The following is a 21,880-nucleotide window of genomic DNA, read 5'->3' as shown; positions in this document are numbered from 1 at the left end:
CGCACCATGACGCAAATTGTCAGTGAGTCTGGTAATTCGACATGTTGCGATGCCATTTATGGAGAGCATTCCAGAGGGTGTTTTCCAGCTTGATAACACTCGTCTGTATGTCGCTGTTGTAACCCAACATGCTCTACGGAATGTCGACATGTTATCTCGGCCTTCTCAATCACCAGATATGTCTCCAGTCGAGTACATAGGGTCATCACCGGACTGCAACTACAGCGTCATCGACAACCAACATTAACTGTCCCTGTATTGTACCATCAAATGCAACAGCCATGGACCTCCATCCCTCAAACTTACATCCCTCACCCTTCTCGATCAGCAGATATGTATCCAATCGCGTACAGAGGGTCATCACCGGATGGCAACTATAGCTTCATCCACAATCAGCATTAACCGTCCCTGTGTTGTACCATCAAGTGCAACAGGCATGGAACTGCATCCCTCAAACCTACATCCCTCGCCTTCTCGATCACCAGATATGTATCCAATCGAGTACACAAGGTCATCACCGGACGGCAACTACAGCGTCATCCATAATCAGCATTAACCGTTCCTGTATTGTACCACCAAGTGCAACAGGCTTGGAACTCCATCCCTCAAACTTAAATCCGGCACGTGTACAGCAAAAAGCACGCACGTTTCCATGCTTGCATGCAACGTTCTGGCGTTTACACCGGCTGTTAATGTGCCAGCATTTCAAGTGTGCTGTGGACTGTCCCGTGGAATGTTAAGTAACTAAAATGTGTTACCAATACAAATGTGTTCCCGAAAATTCATTACTCTACGTTAATAATATTTGCGTGTTGCGATTTCTTTCCGTCGGCGTATTTTTTGGTGACCTTATTTTTGCGTGAGTCTAATTGTGTAAAAATCTACTTTAATTGAGCAGTGGTACAAATTGCTGTTTTCAAGAGTGCGCCCCAGCGCGTAGTGTGAAGCAGTCGCCCTCCGTTTCTGGCGGTGGCGCCGCTGTGGCAATCGCAGCTTTGGTGTCTCCCTCTGGTGGGAAAGGGGAAAGGTTGCCAGTTCACGTGCATTTAAGGGGTGCTATGAGCTCGCCAGTCGGTGAGTCTGGGTCAGTCTCTCGTCCCCAGCTTGCTAGTCTGTCTCTCGTCCGCATTTGTTAGGCAGTTAGTGTCTGTCTGTCGTTAGGAGTCCTAGTATGTCTGTCGTTCGGATCAACCTTTAAAGCCGGCAAAATGAGAGTCTTTCCATTCCGCCAGTAAGAGAACTCAGCGAGTGGTCACCCGGTCGGGGCTTAGTTCCTGCATCTGAGTCTGCGCGTTAGGCCGCCAGTCTGCTCGAGTTTGCTCAGGCAATGGTCATTTGCGGTTTGATCGATCGGTTGGTCGGTCGCGCACTGAGACACAATATGAGTTGTCCGTCTCGAGCGTCGGCGCATGTGAGGTAGCCACTTGACTACAGTGGGCTGCGGCGTATAGCGAGGGGTAGTTACTTCGCGGTCGACACGAGAACAACAGGAGTCAACCCGCGACATCAGTCTGGCCGGCGCGAGCTGCGATGCCGTTTGACGTCAGATCGCCGCGCCTTCCTTCGTGCGTTGAAGCGGCTGGCAGCGGACGGTTCGGGAGAGCGTTGGTGGTGCTGCGCCAGGTCTTCGCCAGAAATCGCAGTTTATTTGAAGTAATTGGTGATATTTTGTTTGATTTACTCTTGTTAAATTCTACTTGTTTTCTTGGTGAGGTCACCAGCCGTTTTGCTTTGGGGTCGTCCTGCCATTCTTCTCCGTTTGCCCACCCGCAGGAAGGTGGTTGTTTATAAATTGGGTGGAGTAGGGGCGGATTAGAGCAACCTACGGTTCGGGTTGTTCGGCAATCTCCCTATCAATCTACCGTACGTTAGTAGCTGCGTGTGTCATGTTTGTCGGATTTGGTGTGTTACCGAATTTATTGCTTGGAGTGTAACGGCCTAATACCTAAAATATGTTTTGACCTTTGTAAACTTTGATGTTATTGCCTATGATCTTGAGAGGCGGTATCTGTGTACTGTAGAGCATCTTAAGTATTGTTGTAGAATTTTATATAAGATTGCATTTCATGGGCTTTCATTTATATGAGCATTTTAGAATATAAACTTGCCACCCTTTCACCGTAAGACGTTTCTTAGAAGTTAAAATCAAGTTGGACCTTCGGTGGCAAGGTTAATATTTTAATTGTTAGTACGGGGGGGGGGGGGGGGAGGTGCACAGTTTGTGTGCTTGTGTAAATTGTTAAAACTCTTAGTTTAAAGTTATCTGGTGTGTTGCAGATTTGCACCGGTGTGGTCTTTCAAAGGATATTGTGAGAGGTCGTAACTACGGCCGTGTCAAAAAGGAGCGGCAAGGTTCTTTGCCGGAAAGCTTATACAGTCAAAACTTGTTTCTTTCTGTCTCTGAATAAATTGTAACTTTGATTATAATTTTAAATCTGTTTCTTTTAAAAAATGCTTTTAGGCACTATTAAAGTGAATAAAATTCCTATTTGTTAAACGGAATTTGGTTATGATTTCATCAGTTAGTCCCTGGCAACTTCTTCCATGCTTATATTGTGTGATTAAATGTGTTAATGTTCTTGATGGATCGCTAGTAAATAAACTAAATTCTTAAGAATATTCTTTCAAAATAAATCACGGTTCAGTAATTTTTCCAAGAGTTTATTAGAAAACAAGGGTCAACAAATGTATAAAAAAAATGGTAAGTCCAGTAACAAAACAGAGGTTGTGCCAACGGCGAGTGCCGAGCGGCGTCACCAGCCGTGGCCGTGGCCGCCGCCGCCTCCGATGTTGTGGTAGACGTGCTTGTAGACGGGCACCCTGACGGGGTACGGCTTGGGCACCGGCACGGCGACCGGCTTCTTGACGGTGATGGGGTAGGGCTTGTCGACGGGCACGGGCACGCGCTTCTCCACGTAGACGGGGTAGGGCCGCTCGCGCTCCACCTGCACGGTGCGCGTCACGGGCACGTGGACGCGCTGCACCTGCCTGTGGTAGACGGGCACCGGGTGCGGCACCGCCACCGCCACCGGCTGCGGCACGGCCACGGGCACGGGCTGAGGAACCGGCACGCGGATCACCTTCACCTGCGGCGGCGACGGCGCCTCGTGGAACACGCTCGAGTGCTCCTCGATCGGCTCGAAGGCGCTGTGGCCCAGGAAGCCGCCGCCGCGCGCGCCGCCGGCCACGGCCAGCAGCACAGCCACCAGCGTCGCGCTCCTACACTGCACCTGCCGACAGAGGACCACAGTCAGGCCGTGTCCTGCTAGGAAACAGATTCCTCCACGAACGTAATGACTAAAATTTTGTTAATTTATCAAGTACCCAACTGTCACAGTTGTTATTGTTGCCACTCTGAAGACTAATTTGATCCACCTCTCCATTCTACTGTGTTTTGTCGAGGACTTTTTCTATTTGAACAACTACACTACTGGCTATTAGAATTGCTACGCCAGGAAGAAAGGCGTGTGATTACGTTTTCACGCAATTTCGGTGAATAGGCCCTGAGAAATCAGTACCCAGAACAACCACTTCTGGCCGTAACACGGGCCGTGATACGCCTGGGCATTGAGTCAAACAGAGCTTGGATGGCGCGTACAGCTACAGCTGGCCATGCAGCTTCAACACGATACCACAGTTCGTCTAGAGTAGTGACTGGCGTATTGTGACGAGCCAGTTGATCGGCCGCCATTGACCAGACGTTTTCAATTGGTAAGAGATCTGGAGAATGTGCTGGCCAGGGCAGCAGTCGAACATTTTCTGTATCCAGAAAGGCCCGTATAGGACCTGCAACATGCGGTCGTGCATTATCCTGCTGAAATGTAGGGTTTCGCAGGGATCGAATGAAGGTTAGAGCCACTGGTCGCGACACATCTGAAATGTAACGTCCACTCTTCAAAGTGCCGGCAATGCGAACAAGAGGAGATAGACGTGTAACCAATGGCACCTCACGCCCGGTGATACGCCAGTCGCTTCAGTCTGAAACCGCGTGACCGCTACGGTCGCAGGTTCGAATCCTGCCTGGGGCATGGATGTGTGTGATGTCCTTAGGTTAGTTAGGTTTAAGTAGTTCTAAGTTCTAGGGGACTGATGACCTCAGATGTTAAGTCCCATAGTGCTTAGAGCCATTTGATACGCCAGTATGGCGATGTGCGTTCACCGTGATGTCGCCAACACGGATGCGACAATCATGACGCTGTAAATACGAGAATCTGGACTCATCCGAAAAAATGACGTGTTGCCATTCGTGTACCCAGGTTCGTCGTTGAGTACTCCATCGCAGGCGCTCCTGTCTGTGATACAGCGGCAAGGGTACCCGCAGCCATGATCTCCGAGCTGATAGCCCATGCTGCTGCAAACGTCGTCGAACTGTTCGTGCAAATGGTTGATGTCTTGCAAACGTCCCTATCTGGTGACTCAGGGATCGAGATATGTCTGCAAGATCCGTTATAGCCATGCGGAAACGGTGCCTGTCATCTCGACTGCTAGTGATTCGATGCCGTTGGGATCCATCATGGCGTTCCCTATTACCCTCCTGAACCCACAGATTCCATATTCTACTAACAGTCATTAGATCTCGACCAACGCGAGCAGCAATGTCGCGATACGATAAACCGCTATCGCGATAGGCTATTAATCTGACCTTTATCAAAGTCGGAAACGTGATGGTACGTATTTCTCCTCCTTACACGAGGCATCACAACAACGTTTCACCAGGCAACGGCGGTCAACTGATGTTTGTGTATGAGAAATCGGTCGGAAACTTTCCTCATGTCAGCACGTTGTAGGCGTCACCACCGGCGTCAACCTTGTGTGAATGCTCTGAAAAGCTAACCATTTGCGTATCACAGTATGTTCCTCCTGTTGGTTAAAGTTCGCGTCTCTAGCACGTCATCTTCGTGGTGTAGCAATTTTAATGGCCAGTAGTGTTTTATGCCCTCACTTCCAGTCTTGATTTCCCTTCCCTCTAGATTTAACACCCCCCCCCCCCCTCTCCCGCTCGGTCCGATCCCACCACACACACACAGACACACACACACACATACACACACACACAAATAACCTCCCTCCACTCTCAGATTAACTGTTCGCTGTAGCCTACGGATGTATCTAGCCAACCTCTATCCCTTTAAGTTGTCCTATGTCCATTTGTTCAAAAAGTGGCTCTGAGCATTATGGGACTTAACATCTGTGGTTATGTCCCCTAGAACTTAGAACTACTTAAACCTAACTAACCTGAGGACGTCACACACATCCATGCCCGAGGCAGGATTCGAACCAGCGACCGTAGCGGTCACGCGGTTCCAGACTGAAGCGCCTAGAACCGCACGGCCACACCGGCCGGCTATGTCCATTTGTGATTCAACATCTGCGAGACCTGAGCACACATCCGTAGTATAATGAAACACCTGCAGCCGTCGTTTTGCTGTTATTTTATTATACTACAACCAATTTTGATGACTCAGTAAACCATCTTCAGGCTTTAACTAACACTGAGGGGCTGAGCTCCAGTGTTTAACATCTATGAACTGGCTTCTATACACTATTGTGAAAGCCATATTGTGCAACCATGATTGCAGACACAACACCACTTTTGCAATACTCTTCAGAAGCCAGGTAATAGACGTTGGTCACTGATGGAATCGTTTTGACATTGCGATTCACCCCCTCAGCTTCGGTTACGGCTTGAAGATGGTGTAATAAAAAAAAAAAGCTAAACTTCGCCAGAACAGGCCATGAAGGCCCAATGGTATCGACCGGTAGCCGTGTCATCTCCAATCCACAGGCGTCACTGGATGCGCATATGGAGGGGCATGTGGTCAGCACACCGCTTTCGCTGCCGTATGTAGGTTTAGGAGACCGGAAGATGGTGTACATCAAAACGACGGCTGTTGGTATTTTATTTTAGTACCTGTATTCCTTTAAGTCAAATTGTGCAAACAGCTGTTTTCTCCGACACAGTAGCCTTTCACTACCGGTGTTGCCTTCACTTAAGGAGGAGGAGGAGGAGGAGATCAGTGTTTAACGTCCCGTCGACAACGAGGTCATTAGAGACGGAGCGCAAGCTCGGGTGGGGGAAGGATGGGGAAGGAAATCGGCCGTGCCCTTTCAAAGGAACCATCGCGGCATTTGCCTGAAGCGATTTAGGGAAATCACGGAAAACCTAAATCAGGATGGCCGGAGACGGGATTGAACCGTCGTCCTCCCGAATGCGAGTCCAGTGTGCTAACCACTGCGCCACCTCGCTCGGTCCTTCACTTAAGACTTCCTGTCTGAGGGTGTGTAGTTTTTGGTTTCGTCTCTCACTGAAGGAGACACCGTCAAAGGTCAAACGACAACAGCCAAAGATAAATCCCGCAGTCGGAGACGACACGTTGGGGAATCGTCTTACACAGCGACAACGCTCTTGCTTAATTTTTTTACTGTAAACTGTTGCATCCCAGTTCAGTTCACTGCCTCTTCGTTGGCAACTAGATTTGCCCTTCCCAAATTCACTACTGTTCACTACCGCTGATCACATCATTTCTTGTTCTTTGCATCGTTTATTTTCCACATTTCCCGTTCATATAAATATTTCCAATTCGTATAAGGCTACACTCCAAACCATATCCACACATAAATTCATATAAGACTTTAACAACTGTCTCCTCTACTGTCTTATCAACGAACATGGTCTCATGTACACTAAGTGTTTATAAGTATCGTGACACCTGGGTCAAAGTGACTTGCAAGTTCGTGGCGTCCCCCATGTTAGAATTCAATATGGTGTTGGCCCACCCTAAGCCTTGATGACAGCTTCCACTATAGCAGGCATACGTTCAATCAGGTTCTGGAAGGTTTTTTTGGAAATGGCAGTCCATTCTTTTCGGAGTGATGCACTGAGGAGACGTATCGATGTCGATCGGTGATGGCTGACACGAAGTCTACTTTCCAAAACATTCCAAAGGTGTTTTATATCATTCACGTCAAGACTCTGTGTAGCCCAGTCCATTACAGGGATGTTATTGTCGTGTAAGCACTTCGCCACAGACCGTGCATTATGAACAGGTGGTCGACCGTGTTGAAAGATGCAATCGCCATCCCAAAACTGCTCTTCCACAATAGAAAGCAAGAAGCTGCTTATAACACCAATGTAGACCAGCGCTGGGATAGTGCCACGCAAAACAACAAGGGGTGCAAGCCCCCTCCATAAAAAACACGACCACACCATAACACCACTGCCTCCGAATTTTACTGTTGGCACTGCACGCGCTGGCACATGACGTTCACCGGGCATTCTCCATACCCACACACTTGCCATCGCATCGCCACATTGTGTACCGTGATTCGCCAATCCACACAACGTTTTTCCACTGTTCAATCGTCCAATGTTTACGCTCCTTACACCAAGCGAGGCGTCGTTTGGCATTTACCGGCGTGATGTGTGGCTTACGAGCAGCCGCTCGACCTTGAAATTAAACTTTTCTCACCTCCCGCCTGACCGTCATAGTACTTGCAGTGGATCCTGATGCAGTCTGCAATTCCTGTCTGCTGGTCTGGATAGATGTCTGCCTATTACACATTACGATCCTCTTCAACTGTCGGCGGTCTCTGTCAATCAACAGACGAGGTCGGCCTGTACGCATTAGTGCTGCACGTGTCCCTTCACGTTCTCACTTCACTATCATATCGGAAACAGTGGACCTAGGGGTGTTTAGGAGTGTGGAAATCTCGATAACAGACGTATGACACAAATGACACCCAATCACCTGACCATGTTCAATGTCTGTGAGTTCCGCGGAGCGCCCCATTCTGCTCTCTCAAGATGTCTAATATCTAATGAGGCCACTAATATGGAGTACCTGGGAGTAGGTGGCAACACAATGCACATAATGTGAGAAACGTACATATTTGGGGGTGTCCGAATACCTTTGATCACACAGTGTATCTCTCCACGATATTAATGCTCTTGTCTGAACAACATGGCGGAAACACCAGTTCTCATTAGAACGAAATCCTTCTAGTCCCACTCCATCGTTCAGCCACTTTCTAGAAGTCTTTCTCAATAGCACTATCCCTACTCTGGAATAATCTCCAGCTTTATGTTAGAGAACTGAGTGATATCTCCAGCTTCAGAAGACAGTTAACGACATATCTACTAAAGCAATAGTAAGGATTTGCATTGTCACTGTACGCACTTGTTATCCTTGTACATTCTTGTTCCCTACCAGATCATCATTTCCCAGTATTCTTGGCTGATGCAGTCTCGTTAAATTTTCTTTTCCCAGCACTTGCTATATTAGAAAGTTTATATTTTCAAAATCTATAAATTCTTTTTACATTTGCAACTGATTTTATTGTTATTATTGACATTATTGTAATTATTATTATTATTACTATTATTATAATGTCCTCTCAATGGTAGCAGCCGTAGCAGTACAAGTACTCAAGTACTGATAGTGTTAATTTTGTTAATACATAGCCAATATCATTTACTCTCATGCCATTTCAGTAACATCTGTCATATTTCAATTGTAATTTCTTAGACAACTACAATGTAAAAAAATAAATACATCTACATCTACATGATTACTCTGCAATTCACATTTAAGTGCTTGGCAGAGGGTTCATCGAACCACAATCATACTATCTCTCTACCATTCAGCCGGCCGGCGTGGCCGTGCGGTTAAAGGCGCTTCAGTCTGGAACCGCGTGACCGCTGCGGTCGCAGGTTCGAATCCTGCCTCGGGCATGGATGTGTGTGATGTCCTTAGGTTAGTTAGGTTTAATTAGTTCTAAGTTCTAGGCGACTGATGACCTCAGAAGTTAAGTCGCATAGTGCTCAGAGCCATTTGAACCAATCTCTACCATTCCACTCCCGAACATCACGCGGGAAGAACGAACACCTAAACCTTTCTGTTCGAACTCTGATTTCTCTTATTTTATTTTGATGATCATTCCTACCTATGTAGGTTGGGCTCAACAAAATATTTTCGCATTCGAAAGAGAAAGTTGGTGACTGAAATTTCGTAAATAGATCTCGCCGCGACGAAAAACGTCTTTGCTTTAATGACTTCCATCCCAACTCGCGTATCATATCTGCCACACTCTCTCCCCTATTACGTGATAATACAAAACGAGCTACCCTTTTTTGCACCCTTTTGATGTCCTCCGTCAATCCCACCTGGTAAGGATCCCACACCGCGCAGCAATATTCTAAAAGAGGACGAACGAGTGTAGTGTAAGCTGTCTCTTTAGTGGGCTTGTTGCATCTTCTAAGTGTCCTGCCAATGAAACGCAACCTTTGGCTCGCCTTCCCTACAATATTATCTATGTGGTCTTTCCAACTGAAGTTGTTCGTAATTTTAACACCCAGGTACTTAATTGAATTGACAGCCTTGAGAATTGTACTCTTTATCGAGTAATCGAATTCCAACGGATTTCTTTTGGAACTCATGTGGATCATCTCACACTTTTCGTTATTTAGCGTCAACTGCCACCTGCCACACCATACAGCAATCTTTTCTAAATCGCTTGCAACTGATACTGGTCTTCGGATGACCTTACTAGACGGTAAATTACAGCATCATCTGCGAACAACCTAAGAGAACTGCTCAGATTGTCACCGAGGTCATTTACATAGATCAGGAATAGCAGAGGTCCCAGGACGCTTCCCTGGGGAACACCTGATATCACTTCAATTTTACTCGATGATTTGCCGTCTATTACTACGAACTGTGACCTTCCTGACAGGAAATCACGAATGCAGTCGCACCACTGAGACGATACCCCATAGGCCCGAAGCTTGATTAGAAGTCGCTTGTGAGGAACGGTGTCAAAAGCTTTCCGGAAATCTACAAATACAGAATCAACTTGAGATCCCCTGTCGATAGCGGCCATTACTTCGTGCGAATAAAGAGCTAGCTGCGTTGCACAAGAACGATGTTTTCTGAAACCATGCTGATCGTTCTCTTCGAGGTGAATCATAATGTTTGAATACAGTATATGCTCCAAAACCCTACTTAAAACCGACGTCAATGATATATGTCCGTAGTTCGATGGATTACTCCTACTACCCTTCTTAAACACTGGTGCGACCTGCGCAATTTTCCAATCTGTAGGTACAGATTTATCGGTGAGCGATCGGTTGAATATGATTGCTAAGTAGGGAGCTATTGTATCAGCGTAATCTGAAAGGAACCTAATCGGTATACAATCTGGACCTGAAGACTTGCCCGTATCAAGCGATTTGAGTTGCTTCGCAACCCCTAAGGTATCTGCTTCTAAGAAACTCATGCTAGCAGCTGTTCATGTTTCAAATTCTGGAATATTCCATTCGCCTTCCCTGGTGAAGGAATTTCGGAAAACTAAATACTGTAAGTATGAAACCATGTTGCTATGTTAGGGACTGATGGCACTAAACAGATCGGTTTAGATAGCTAAACAAATGTATAGATAAAAAAAATGCAATTCTTTCCCTATCTACTGCAGTAGAGGGGAAAATGAGGGAAAAAGGGGTTAGAATACAAAAAACAAATAATTGAAGACAATCGGTGTATTTGAGACTCTGAGATGAAGGCATTGGTACAATGGACAAAACTGTGTTGAGCCGCTTCAAATCTGTTTGAAGGCGCCATCCTCCTCAGTAAAAAAAGGGACAGTGAGTGTCAGAGAGGGAGAGAGAAAGAGAATACCTCACTCGCACCGCCGCCTCGTAGATAAGTTATACATTATCGGAATCCCCCAGTCAAGTACAGTTTTGTGTATCTGATAGTCACAATGACGAATACATTGTACTCTCCTTGTAATAAAAAAGTACTTCATGGAAAATTAAAACATTTAAGTAAATTTCCAGGGATCGAAACTTGGAATATATTGCAATAATCCGCAAAAAAGGAAGAACCGTAAGTGTTGAAGTACCTGATAGAAGTTTTCGATGTTAGGGAAACAAAAGAAAGGAACTTAGATGCTGTAAAAGCTGATTTTACTCTTTCTACTTATTAGCAACGAACTTAAATTACGTATAGTCATGGACTACCTTCACATACCGAAAGCAAAATCAAATGATGAGGGATCCTTTCGTTACTCATATCATGTCTCCGTCTAAATATCTTCTGTTTCTGTGTACAACGAAAAATATTTTCATCTCTAAAAACTGTCTAAGTGTTGAAATATCAGTACAGTAGATTTAACGACGGCATTCATAAGAAATTCATCAGCTAACTGTTCATATTTCGACGTCTGGAAAGTTTGCTACGATGTTATAGTTTTAACGTCCCAACGGATCGTGTGCATTATTTATTTCTAACTACTGCTGGCCGAAGAAGAGCTGCAACTTTATTCACTGTCCGTAAAAAGCGGAACCCAGCAGTTGGGTCTCAAGGTATTTGTGTGTCCCGTAGGAACAAGCAATGCACTCAGTCACAAACCGAGCTTCCTCATTAGCGGATGGCACTGAACTTTCTATCAGGTGAATGGACGATGCCGTTTTCAAAAGGGCAACGGATTCGACGAGGGAGCGAAAATCATGAAGGCGGATACGATGAACTAGAGGGCACCGTAGAGTAGTAACAAGTTCTTCCTGCCCCCCACATTTCTCTCTCTCTCTCGTTCTCCAGATCCCCTCCCTGTCTCTCTTCCTAGGTGTATTATGATATTCCATAACACCAACGCACCGTTGACCGTCTTCTTCAGTGGGCGTACGATTCGATTGTCCACCCGAACACTTTCATTACTATTACGGCAAATCTAGGTTGATTTACAACCAACAAATTACTGCTCGCATATGCTTGACGGGTGGACAGGGGGGATTAGCGATCAAGAAATGTGAGCTACAACGCTCAGGCGGATAAAACGATGCTGTTACAGACGATGCAACGACCGTCTATAAGACAATTAACGCTCGTGTTACTTTCTTGAAGTATATAGTTGAAGAAAATACTCACCATCAGTATTTCACGAGCAAAAGAGAGAGAGAGAGAGAGAGAGATAGATGCGTTGTACCACACGGCCTTTTAGGGTAATTTCTCTTTCACTTTTCAATTACAAAATCACTCCTAACCACACAAGATTCCACAAGAACTAGTTCACCATATTCCCTCAACGCAAATACGAAGTGAAGACGGTAATCTGATGGTAGAAGAATGACGTGACGTTAGTGATTCAGTATGTCCCATGAAAACACATATACAGCGACGCAGCCGGATACGCAACAGAAAGAATAAAGACTAAGGCAATACGCGTGAGATATACAAAAGGAGATGCCAAAAATATTAACATGTTGCATCTCAGGGTCCTCTCTATTGAAGCGACGAGAGGACCGTACAGCGTTATTATACGTTCTGTTGAATGAACAATAATTTTATGTTTCTAGCCAACTGTATCGCTCCTAGGGAATTTGTTACTACAAGTTCCATTTTTAGTATAAAGTCTGGGATACTCGCACGAGGAGCATTTTAGGGCGTGTATATGAACGAAGGCGACATCTTACGACGGAAAGGCGTCGACCGCCATTGCTGATGACTTTTATGCAAAATTTAGGCAATGGCGGGGTCGGAATACGTGACCCAGGACATTTTTTATTATTAGTCAAAGACACTACTTCTAGACCGACGGGCCAAGAAGTCCTTTCTGCTGAGATTATTCTGGAATCAGACCTATGAAAAACCGGTTTGTGCAATGATACTCTGGATCTGCCGTCTAAGATAGAGCACCTAAACAATAAAACTTTAAACGGCGACTGAAAGGAACGACTGCAGAAAAGACTAATTTGAAGTATGATGTGCATCGTGCCACCTCCGTCTGAGAAATATGTTCACATCAAAGAGTATGCGATCTTCTGGATTTACTTCCATGGACTACAAACAACTGTGAAGAGTAGGGCGGGGATCATTTGCCAATGCACTGCGTCTTAGAGTTTCTTCCTGTTTCATTCGTGCGTGGAGAGGTCGAAGAATAGTTACTTAAATGCATCTGTGTGCGGTATAACTAGTCTAACCTCGTCTTTGAAGTCCCTATGTCAGACTGTGGGCATTAGTGTTAGCCTTCCTTCTATACGCTCATAATTACCAGTTAGTCTTGTTCCTAGCAGGTACCATCCTGTTCATCAATATTCTAGATGGGTCACACGAGTGTTTTGCAGACTGGACGTTTTCCCACATCCTACCAATGAAGTGAAGTGTACCGCTTGCTTCACCTACGTCATGTTAGCTTTGGGGGGGGGGGGGGACATGTTGGGCCCGTTAAGTGCCTCCTAGAAAATTACCGAGACACTTGCTCAAAGCATCTATACTGGTGACGAAGAAACATTCCAGTGTTGCTACCATGTCTCTCGATTGCTACGGTGTTGCGAATCATATGCTACTGAGAGCACCCCCGCTGATGAGTTTATACCACTAGTTGGTGTTGCTGGCTTCTGCACTCCAAACATCCCAGGCCGCTAATTAAATTACTGATCCTCTTCCAAGCGGAAAAGAAACTGCAGACTGTAACAGGCTTAATAAACGCTCGTGACACGTAATTACTAACAGAAAAGGACCGACTCGCTATTTTACGTATCACCTGGCCGCTATTTTGACGTCACAGATATTAATTTGCGTTTCCATTCTATAAGCCTTTGAGGGAGCTGGCTTTGTGAGTTAAACCAAGGATGAGAAGCATCACGTGTGTTAATACCGGGTGACAGCGAATTAAAAACTCCCGCCTGTCCGCCGCGAACAGTGGCTGAAGCGCCCTGCGCGTCTGTGTTCTCCAACAACACAGCAGAAACAGCGGTAGGTGTGTGCCTGTTAGGCCCGACAGAGGCATTTGGGTCTTGTTCATTACAAAAGGGAAAAAATACCGAGGAGATGCGACGTGAAAATTAATTTTGTACTTCCAAAGGCAAGCCACTACATATAATGAACTGCAAAACTAATTTTAGTGGAATTCATACTTTACGTAGCCCACATACATTTTACTAGTTTATACCGTGCCGCTACCTCAACGGTTACCAACAATTTTTACCGGAAAGAGATGCTGACGAGGGCACCGAATGGGAAATACCATTGTGACATTCTGGCAGCATAGACTGTTCAAGAGCTCAAGAATGGGATTAAAATTCGGAGAGAAAGTATATCAATGCTGATAACATTACTGTGCTCAGTGAAAGTGAGGAAGGATTACAGGACGTGCCGAATGGAATGAACCGTCTAATTAGTAGGGCCTACAGAACGTGGATTGGCAGCTAACCGAAGAAAGACGATTGCAGTGAGTAGTAAAAGAAACGGGATTAGCGATAAACTTAACATCAGACTTGGTGACCAGGAGGTAAACGAAGTTAATTGTTTCGGCTATCTTGGTAGAAAAATAACGAATGAAGCAGGACGAGAAAAGCAGCCTAGTACAGGCAAGGAGAGCATTCCCGAGCTAAAGAATTTTACTTGCATCAGACATAAGCCGTTAGTTGAGAAAGAAAGTTTAGGAATGTACGTTTGGAGCACGTCACTGTATGGGTAGTCAATCAGGAGCTGTAGGGATACCCGAAAAGAAGAGAATTAAGTGTTCGAAAGACGATGGGGATGGAAACACTCAAAAGAGGAAGGAAAGATAGGACATCTGTTAAGTATTGAAGGAATAACTTCCATGGTACTTGAGTGAGGTGTAGAGGTTAAAAACTGCAGGAGAAGACAGACATTCGAACATATCTAAGGAATCATAGGGGACATCAGTAGTATCTACTACTCTGACGTGAAGGAGTTGGCGTAAGAGAGGAATTCTTGGTGGGTCGCGTCAAATCTTCGACTGGTGACTCAATAGTTAATCCGAACATATTATGAATATGGGTTTGTGTGTATGTGTGTGTGTGTGTGTGTGTGTGTGTGTGTGTGTGTGTGTGTATTTGTGAGTGAGTGAGTGTGTGTGTGTGTGTGTGTGTGTGTGTGTGTGTGTGTGTGTGTGGTGTGTTCCACATCTCCTCCTAAACGACTGCACCGATTTCACCCAAACATGGTACACATATCCCTTCCTCTAAGGCAACAATCAGTAGCAAGGTGAGGGCCACCTACCTACCATACTTCAGGAGAGATGACGTCGTAAACAAAGAGGTGCATGAAAAACTGCAGCGTTGTGCATGCAGATGTTTAAATTTATTACTTCATTGTTACTAACTCTATCCGAAACACATTTTGCAGCCAGTCTTCACACATGCCGCTGAATGTTTCTACACTGACGGATCAGCACATATGACTTCAGCTGCTGCATCATTCATAACGTTTATATTTATTACTTCTTTGCTACTAACTCTGCTCGCAAGATATTTTGGAGACAGTCTCCTCATATGCCGCAGAATGAACTTACACAAATACATCATTGTACGACACATAGTACAAGAGATGTGACGTCATATACACTGAGATGCGTGAAAAAATGCCTGATCATGTCTGAACTTTTAATAAGTTTATAGCCGGCCGGTGTGGCCGTGCGGTTCTAGGCGCTTCAGTCTGGAACCGCGTGACCACTACGGTCGCAGGTTCGAATCCTTCCTCGGGCATGGATGTGTGTGATGTCCTTATGTTAGTTAGGTTTAAGTAGTTCTAAGTTCTAGGGGACTGATGACCACAGAATTTAAGTCCCATAGTGCTCAGATCCATTTGAACCATTTTTGAATAAGTTTATTCCTTACTGTCACCACACTCCTGCAGTCGAGTGAACTTGCGGAAATCCCTGACACCTGTCAGCGCATTTGACAGCTGTCAACTGCGAAGCGCAAACGGCTGTTGGTGAAAACAGTAAGCATCGACAGAGCTATGATAAGGCTTTGCTATAGAGACATTTACACAATTGCGATGTTGATACGAGAAGCAGCTATACTTATATATTTGTAGAAGATGCTCATTTAATTTGTACGAGTGCTGCATAACTTCAAGGGTGTTTTCATGAATACATGGAAAGGAAACTTTTTCCCCTTTACACTATAAACACAGTTCAGCTTTTCTTTCAGTTCTAATGCAAAACTTTCCAAATGAATGCCTGGGTTTGGGAGCTAGTAATAAAAGAGTAAAAGGGGGGAGAGGGAGAGAGAGAGAGAGAAAGAGAGAGAGAGGGAGAAACTGTTTTTCTTGGCACAAGAGAATAAGACTGTTAGTATTGCTCAAGAGCTAACTGTTGTAGCGTACTACTGTGCCGTTTTTCTAAACTTTTAACTGTGCCCGTAATCTATGAAAAGTGTCATTAATATCAATTTAGTGAGTGCTACTGGACGGACAGAATATTCAAGTCATCTCCTTGCGCGTCCCCCAAGGAAACGTCATCCGCAATAGCACAAAAAAGAAATCGAGACTGAATCCGTGAGTTAGCAAATGTACTGTCGGAAATGAGTGGTGTTACATAATGAACCAAGTCCAGTATGTCGTAACGCAGAGGATATTAAATGATTAAACTTTCATTCCATTCGGTAATTATGTCCAAACCACTATTGTATGTCTTGAGACATCGAAACAAACCGATTCGGAATGCATCTTGCGAAATTTCTTGCAATATATGAAACGTGTGCTGTGTCAGTTTAGGCTGGTTCACATGTGTTTGTCTTCCCATCATATCCCAGCCGTACTTTACAGGTGACATGCCAAAGAATTGAGTATGTCAGGCAAGTATCCACAGACTGCGCGAGGTGTTTGTGGTGTGGTTTTGTATTTTTATTATGTTGGAATACGCCTTTTAATACTCTGATCGTGAAGGGAACGTCAAACTGGCTCACCATCACTGCTGCATACCAGCAAGCGTTCAGCCTCCTTGGGAAATTTACAGAATCAGCCTTTTTGTCATACGTAATAGCTCCTCAGTTAACGGCCTTGCCGCAGTGGCAACACTGCTTCCCGTCAGATCACCGAAGTTAAGCGTTGTCGGGCTGGGCTAGCACTTGGATTGGTGACCAACTGGTCTGCCGAGCGCTGTTGGCACACGGGGTGCACTTAGCCCTTGTGAGACAAACTGAGGATCTGCTTGATTGAGAAGCTGTGGCTGCGGTCTCGGAAACTGACATACGGCCGAGAGAGCGGTGTGCTGACCACATGCCCCTTCATATCGGTATCCAGTGGTGCCTGTGGGCTTAGGATGAAGCGGCGGCCGGTCGGTTCAAATGGTTCAAATGGCTCTGAGCACTACGGGACTTAACATCTGAGGTCATCAGTCCACTAGAACTTAGAACTACTTAAACCTAACAAACCTAAGGATATCAGCACATCCATGCCCGAGGAAGGATTCGAACCTGCGACCGGAGAGGTCGCGCGGTTCTAGACTGTAGTGCCTGCAACCGCTCGGCCACACCGGCCGGTGTCGGTCGGTACCGTTGGGTCTTCCAAGGCTTGTTCGGACGGATACAGAGAGAGTAGCTCCTCACACTATAATTCCAGGAGCCGAAAAACCATGGGCCTCGAGAGTTGCTGCTTCCTGTGCCCATTCAAAAGGTCATCTAAGGACACATTGGCATCGAGCTGAATGTCTCAGACAGAAGCGAGACCCGTTACTGATCATCGAAAAATGCCACTCAGTTTCGCATTTGAGTGCTGCCGTGGAAGTCTCCGTTGCCCGGGGTTCAGCGTCAGCAGTAAACTACGCACTGTAACTCGGCAGCTACCAGTAACCTGTTCCCCATTATCCGTGGTGACAATCTGCCTATAGTCCCTGCAGTGACTTCCGTTGCTGTCACATACGAGTCAGAGCCAGTCGAAGAATCCCACGATCTTCTAGCTGCGTAGACCTTATGGAGGTATCCATTTGTACCTACTCTTCTTACCACAATATTATTGAGATTCCTTTCCGTCACCACTCGTTCCATCACAGCACCAGAGCCAACTGTTCTCCTTGATCTGTAGGTATGATGCTACCATGTCCCTCAGGAAAACGATTCGAACTATCTCAAAGTACGACAGTATGCTACAGGTAGACGTGCCATGGCATGATGCGTTGGGATCTGCATCTGAAAAATCCCAGTAATGTTAGACACACCTAATGATCGTGATATACTCACACTGTTCTTCGTCTATACGAATAGCCTCAGTGAAAATTAAGTCACACGAGGATGAAATTTTAACCATCATTCCTTGCAGGTGCACTGGATTGTCAGTACGGTAGCGATCAGTCAAAGTGCTCATGATAAAACACTTTCCATTCAGGTAAGTATATTTTTAAGTGGTGTTAGCCGCTTTCGAAGTTGAGCCTGTTCGAGTACATATATGGCAGTGTAACAAACATTTATCCAAGCCTCTTTCCGTAATGCTGTAATTGTGCTGCTTCGAACTTCCAGCTTATAACAAGAGCAGGTCTTTAATAACTTACTCGCCCTCTGCCACTAGGATTACAGATGTTGGTGTGTTTTATCACGACGTGTACTCAGTTAAAGAAATAAAATACAAATATAGTATGAGTAAAATAAACAGTGTAGTTGTATCTGGGACAAAGAAATTTTTGGGGAAACCTTCACACAACATTAAATTTATATCCGAAAACTTGTTCTTTTTAAAGTTTTGACCGCACAGCTGGAGTGTTCAAGGGTTTACAGTACCTGCGCTCTTGATGAACACTCTGTCAGTGGTTCCGAAACATTGAAGCGGTAGAAAACTTGCAGAGTGATGCAGCAACCTGCTGGAAAAATTTAAAATAGACGATACCTCACAACTGAAACTCCTATATTATGTAGCTGCAGTTCTAATTTATTGTACAGGTCCTAGGGACTAACTGGGACGGTGCAAACCGAATAGGTCTGCTGAAACCGAGCAGCATGTAAATCAGCGAAGGTATCAGATATGATTTCATTGGTTTTCCTTTAGTCAAATGATGGCGGACGATACTTCACTAGGCGTACACTTCCCCTCGAAACATCTGCTCCTGAAATTCTGGTGAGACTGTTACATTATCGATTCATAACTCACACACTGTGGGGAAACGTGAACAGATGCGAATCGAAGCACTTGAGATGTGGTGTTACATAGGAATCTTGAAAATTAAGTGGACTGACTAGGTAAGGAAAGAGCAGGTTCTGCACAGAATCGGAGAGGAAAAACATATGTGTAAAATACTGACAAGAGTAAAGGACAGAAAGATAGGACATCTGTTAAGACATCAGGGAATAACTTCCATGATACTAGAGGGAGGCGTTGAGAGCAAAATCTGAGAGGAAAACAGAGACTGGAATACTTCCAGAAAACAACGGAGGACGTAAGTTGCAAGTGCTACTCTGAGATGAAGAGGTTGCTACATGAGAGAAATTCGTGGCGGGCTGCATCAAACCAGTCAGAAGACCGATCACTCAAAAGAAAATAATAAATAAAATAAAAATAAAAATAAAAACTTCGTCGAAACTATTGTGTATTTCACAGAGGTTATCAATTTGTTTTGAACAATAGTAGGCGTTTAACTGTTTTAAGAATATGGGCCAATCCGTATTTTGTTTAATAGTGGCGACATCTGGTCGCAGAGATTAGTTAACAAAAATAACCTGACCCTAACATTTGATGAACTACAGCAGAATTAATCATTGCAAACGCCATCAGACAAAATAAGCAACCACTATAAACTGTTTTCCGCTTTGTTCAATTGGAGTAAGGCTTGGGGATGCTAAGACCCCCGTGATAAGTATCTTTTAAGTATTAGATCACATTTACGGCAGGTCAAGGTAAAAAGCCATAGATAAATACGTATCATTAAAAAAGTTCGTAAACAACGTAGTTCTTTATGCTGAAATCAAGAATGCGAATACATGCATAATTAAATCAACAGACAGCAATGGATTAAGTGGGACACACTTAAGACCCAACTGAGGAATGTGGAGATGAAAAAGAGAAGGAATACCCCTGACTGAAAGCAAGATAACGTAATATGACGTATATAGATATCCGTAGAAGGTGTAGGAGAAGGAATATCCCTGTGTTGAAAGCAAGATAACGCAATATGGCGGAGATAGATATCCATATAAGGTGGAAGAAACCTATAGGAATTAAACTGTATTGGAATCACCTACTGACACATAGTTCTGAAAGAATTTCCTGGAAGTGAGTGTGTGGAGCATTTTTGTTCACACCGGAAAACAAATCCCTGGAATCATTTTAAATGTGGTTGTATAGACAGATCTGAGAAACAGAACAGATAACGTCAGAAACAAATTGGAAAGGAAAGCGAATGAAAGAAAAGTTATGAAAAGGTGGCATACAATATCAGGGTATGTGTCACTAAAAGAGTACTTGGAGGTGAAATTTACACAGTCAGTTAAATATACAATTTTGTTGATGGTCGAGGCCGTGCATGGGCTTGGGATCCTTCTGTCAAAAATGACAGATAAATTATTAGAGATAAACTGCAATTCATGACAAATGCTTGTAACTTCAGTGGAACCTTGGTTTTAACCATAAAGCATTCTATAGCGACTGTGTTAACGAAAGTAAAGAACTTTAAGCATTATGATATGTAAAATAATCGACGCTGGTGGGTGTAGGAGGCGCAAAGAAACGTATACATCAGCAGACAGCGGATGTAGACAAAATGTTCGCCATTGTAAGGTGGAATAAGAGGCTCTAAATCATGAGACAAATAGCGATAAAACACATAGACGGCCTACAATTTACAACACCTATAAAAATCCAATGGGCAATAAAGAGGAAGATTACAAAAGAGGAGACCGAGTAAGCCAGGATATAAAGCGTCATTACTGTATAAACTGTACGCTAGTATGCAAGAAAGGAAGCGAAGAAGGAAATCTGAACAGGAACAAGATTACAAGGGGAACGGATACCAAAATCCATGCTATAGCTACTAGGAAAATGTTACATGATTCGTTGAGCATTTAGTTAGCGAATGTAATACATGTTACCAACTACGGGTAAACAGAGATAAGATAAAACTGAAAGTAGTAGGAGGCATGCCAACGGCATAATGAAAACTGAGAAACACACTGTAGTGCAAATGGAAAATGTCACTGTTCAGGAACTGCGAATACACAAGGTGACCTAAGTTATCAAGAAAAGAAAGAAACTGTTCCCGCTCGACACTCTACCCGAACGATTAATTTTGCGCCTCACAAACAGATCAACGCAAGTGACGAAAGATCCATGTAATAAGAGTTCCACTGATAAAAGTACTGATGTGGTGATGAAGAAGTTCATGAAAGTCTACGTCCACAGTAATGTCCTGCAGCAAACTGAAATCGGCATCATAAGAAACTGGAAATGCTTTTGAAATCTGGCGCAATGAACAGATAACATACTAAACGTAACAGTTCTTTAGACAAGGAGAGTATTGTATGGGAAACCGTTATCAAAAGAAGATCAGAGTGCTATATGTCAACTAAGGTCTAATGAAACTAAAAGATATGAAGGACAGCATAAAACGGTCTGAAGAATGATAATTACATGGAAAAAGGAGAAGGGGGCTAATTTACCCAAGCGTGCGGATTGTTTGGACGACAAAATATAGAAATTGAGCAACATTTGTTTGTGAACTCTGTAACTTGGTTGCAATTTGTATTCGAGTCAAAAGATACAAAATGGTTCAAATGGCTCTGAGCACTATGGGACTTAACATCTGAGGTCATCAGTCCCCTAGAACTTAGAACTAATTAAATCTAACTAACCTAAGGACATCACACACATCCATGCCCTAGGCAGGAATCGAATCTGCGACGGTAGCGGTCACGCGGTTCCAAACTGAAGCTCGTAGAACAGCTGGGCCACGCCGGCCGGCAGTCAAAAGATATTATCTGGTAAATTACTGCGTAATGTGACTGAAGGCGCGAGCCACTCATCGTGTGTCTTTCCTGACGCCATTCGTTATGCGTGTCCCGAAGTAATGTCATGGACGTAGCAACTCACCGGGCGGGCCATGTCGTCGCTCGTCTGTTGGTGGGACGGACAGTGTGCTGTGTGCGATGACC

The 21,880-nt window shown here is 44.6% G+C and overlaps 1 protein-coding gene across 1 annotated transcript; it reads right to left on the bottom strand.

Annotated features, from left to right (window-relative positions):
- Nucleotides 1-2,753: 2,753 nt before the first annotated feature.
- Nucleotides 2,754-21,830, bottom strand: LOC124594401 (MAGE-like protein 2). The gene is made up of 3 exons (XM_047132770.1): nt 21,819-21,830; nt 3,034-3,230; nt 2,754-2,988 (listed from the first exon to the last, which is right to left on the bottom strand). Exons 1-3 carry the CDS (start codon nt 21,828-21,830, stop codon nt 2,754-2,756), a joined length of 444 nt encoding a protein of 147 aa, XP_046988726.1.
- Nucleotides 21,831-21,880: the final 50 nt, after the last annotated feature.

Source organism: Schistocerca americana, chromosome 2 (genome assembly GCF_021461395.2).
Source record: "Schistocerca americana isolate TAMUIC-IGC-003095 chromosome 2, iqSchAmer2.1, whole genome shotgun sequence".
Taxonomy (NCBI): Eukaryota; Metazoa; Arthropoda; class Insecta; order Orthoptera; family Acrididae; genus Schistocerca; species Schistocerca americana.
Note: the sequence above shows the minus strand (reverse complement) of the source record. Positions and strands in the feature narration are given on the sequence as shown.

Excerpts from the sequence above, each read along its gene's own strand:
- LOC124594401 (XM_047132770.1), bottom strand. Across the intron at positions 2,989-3,033 it reads GTGCCCGTGGCCGTGCCGCA|GCAGGTGCAGCGCGTCCACG; the intron begins GCCGGTGGCGGT and ends CGTCTACCACAG.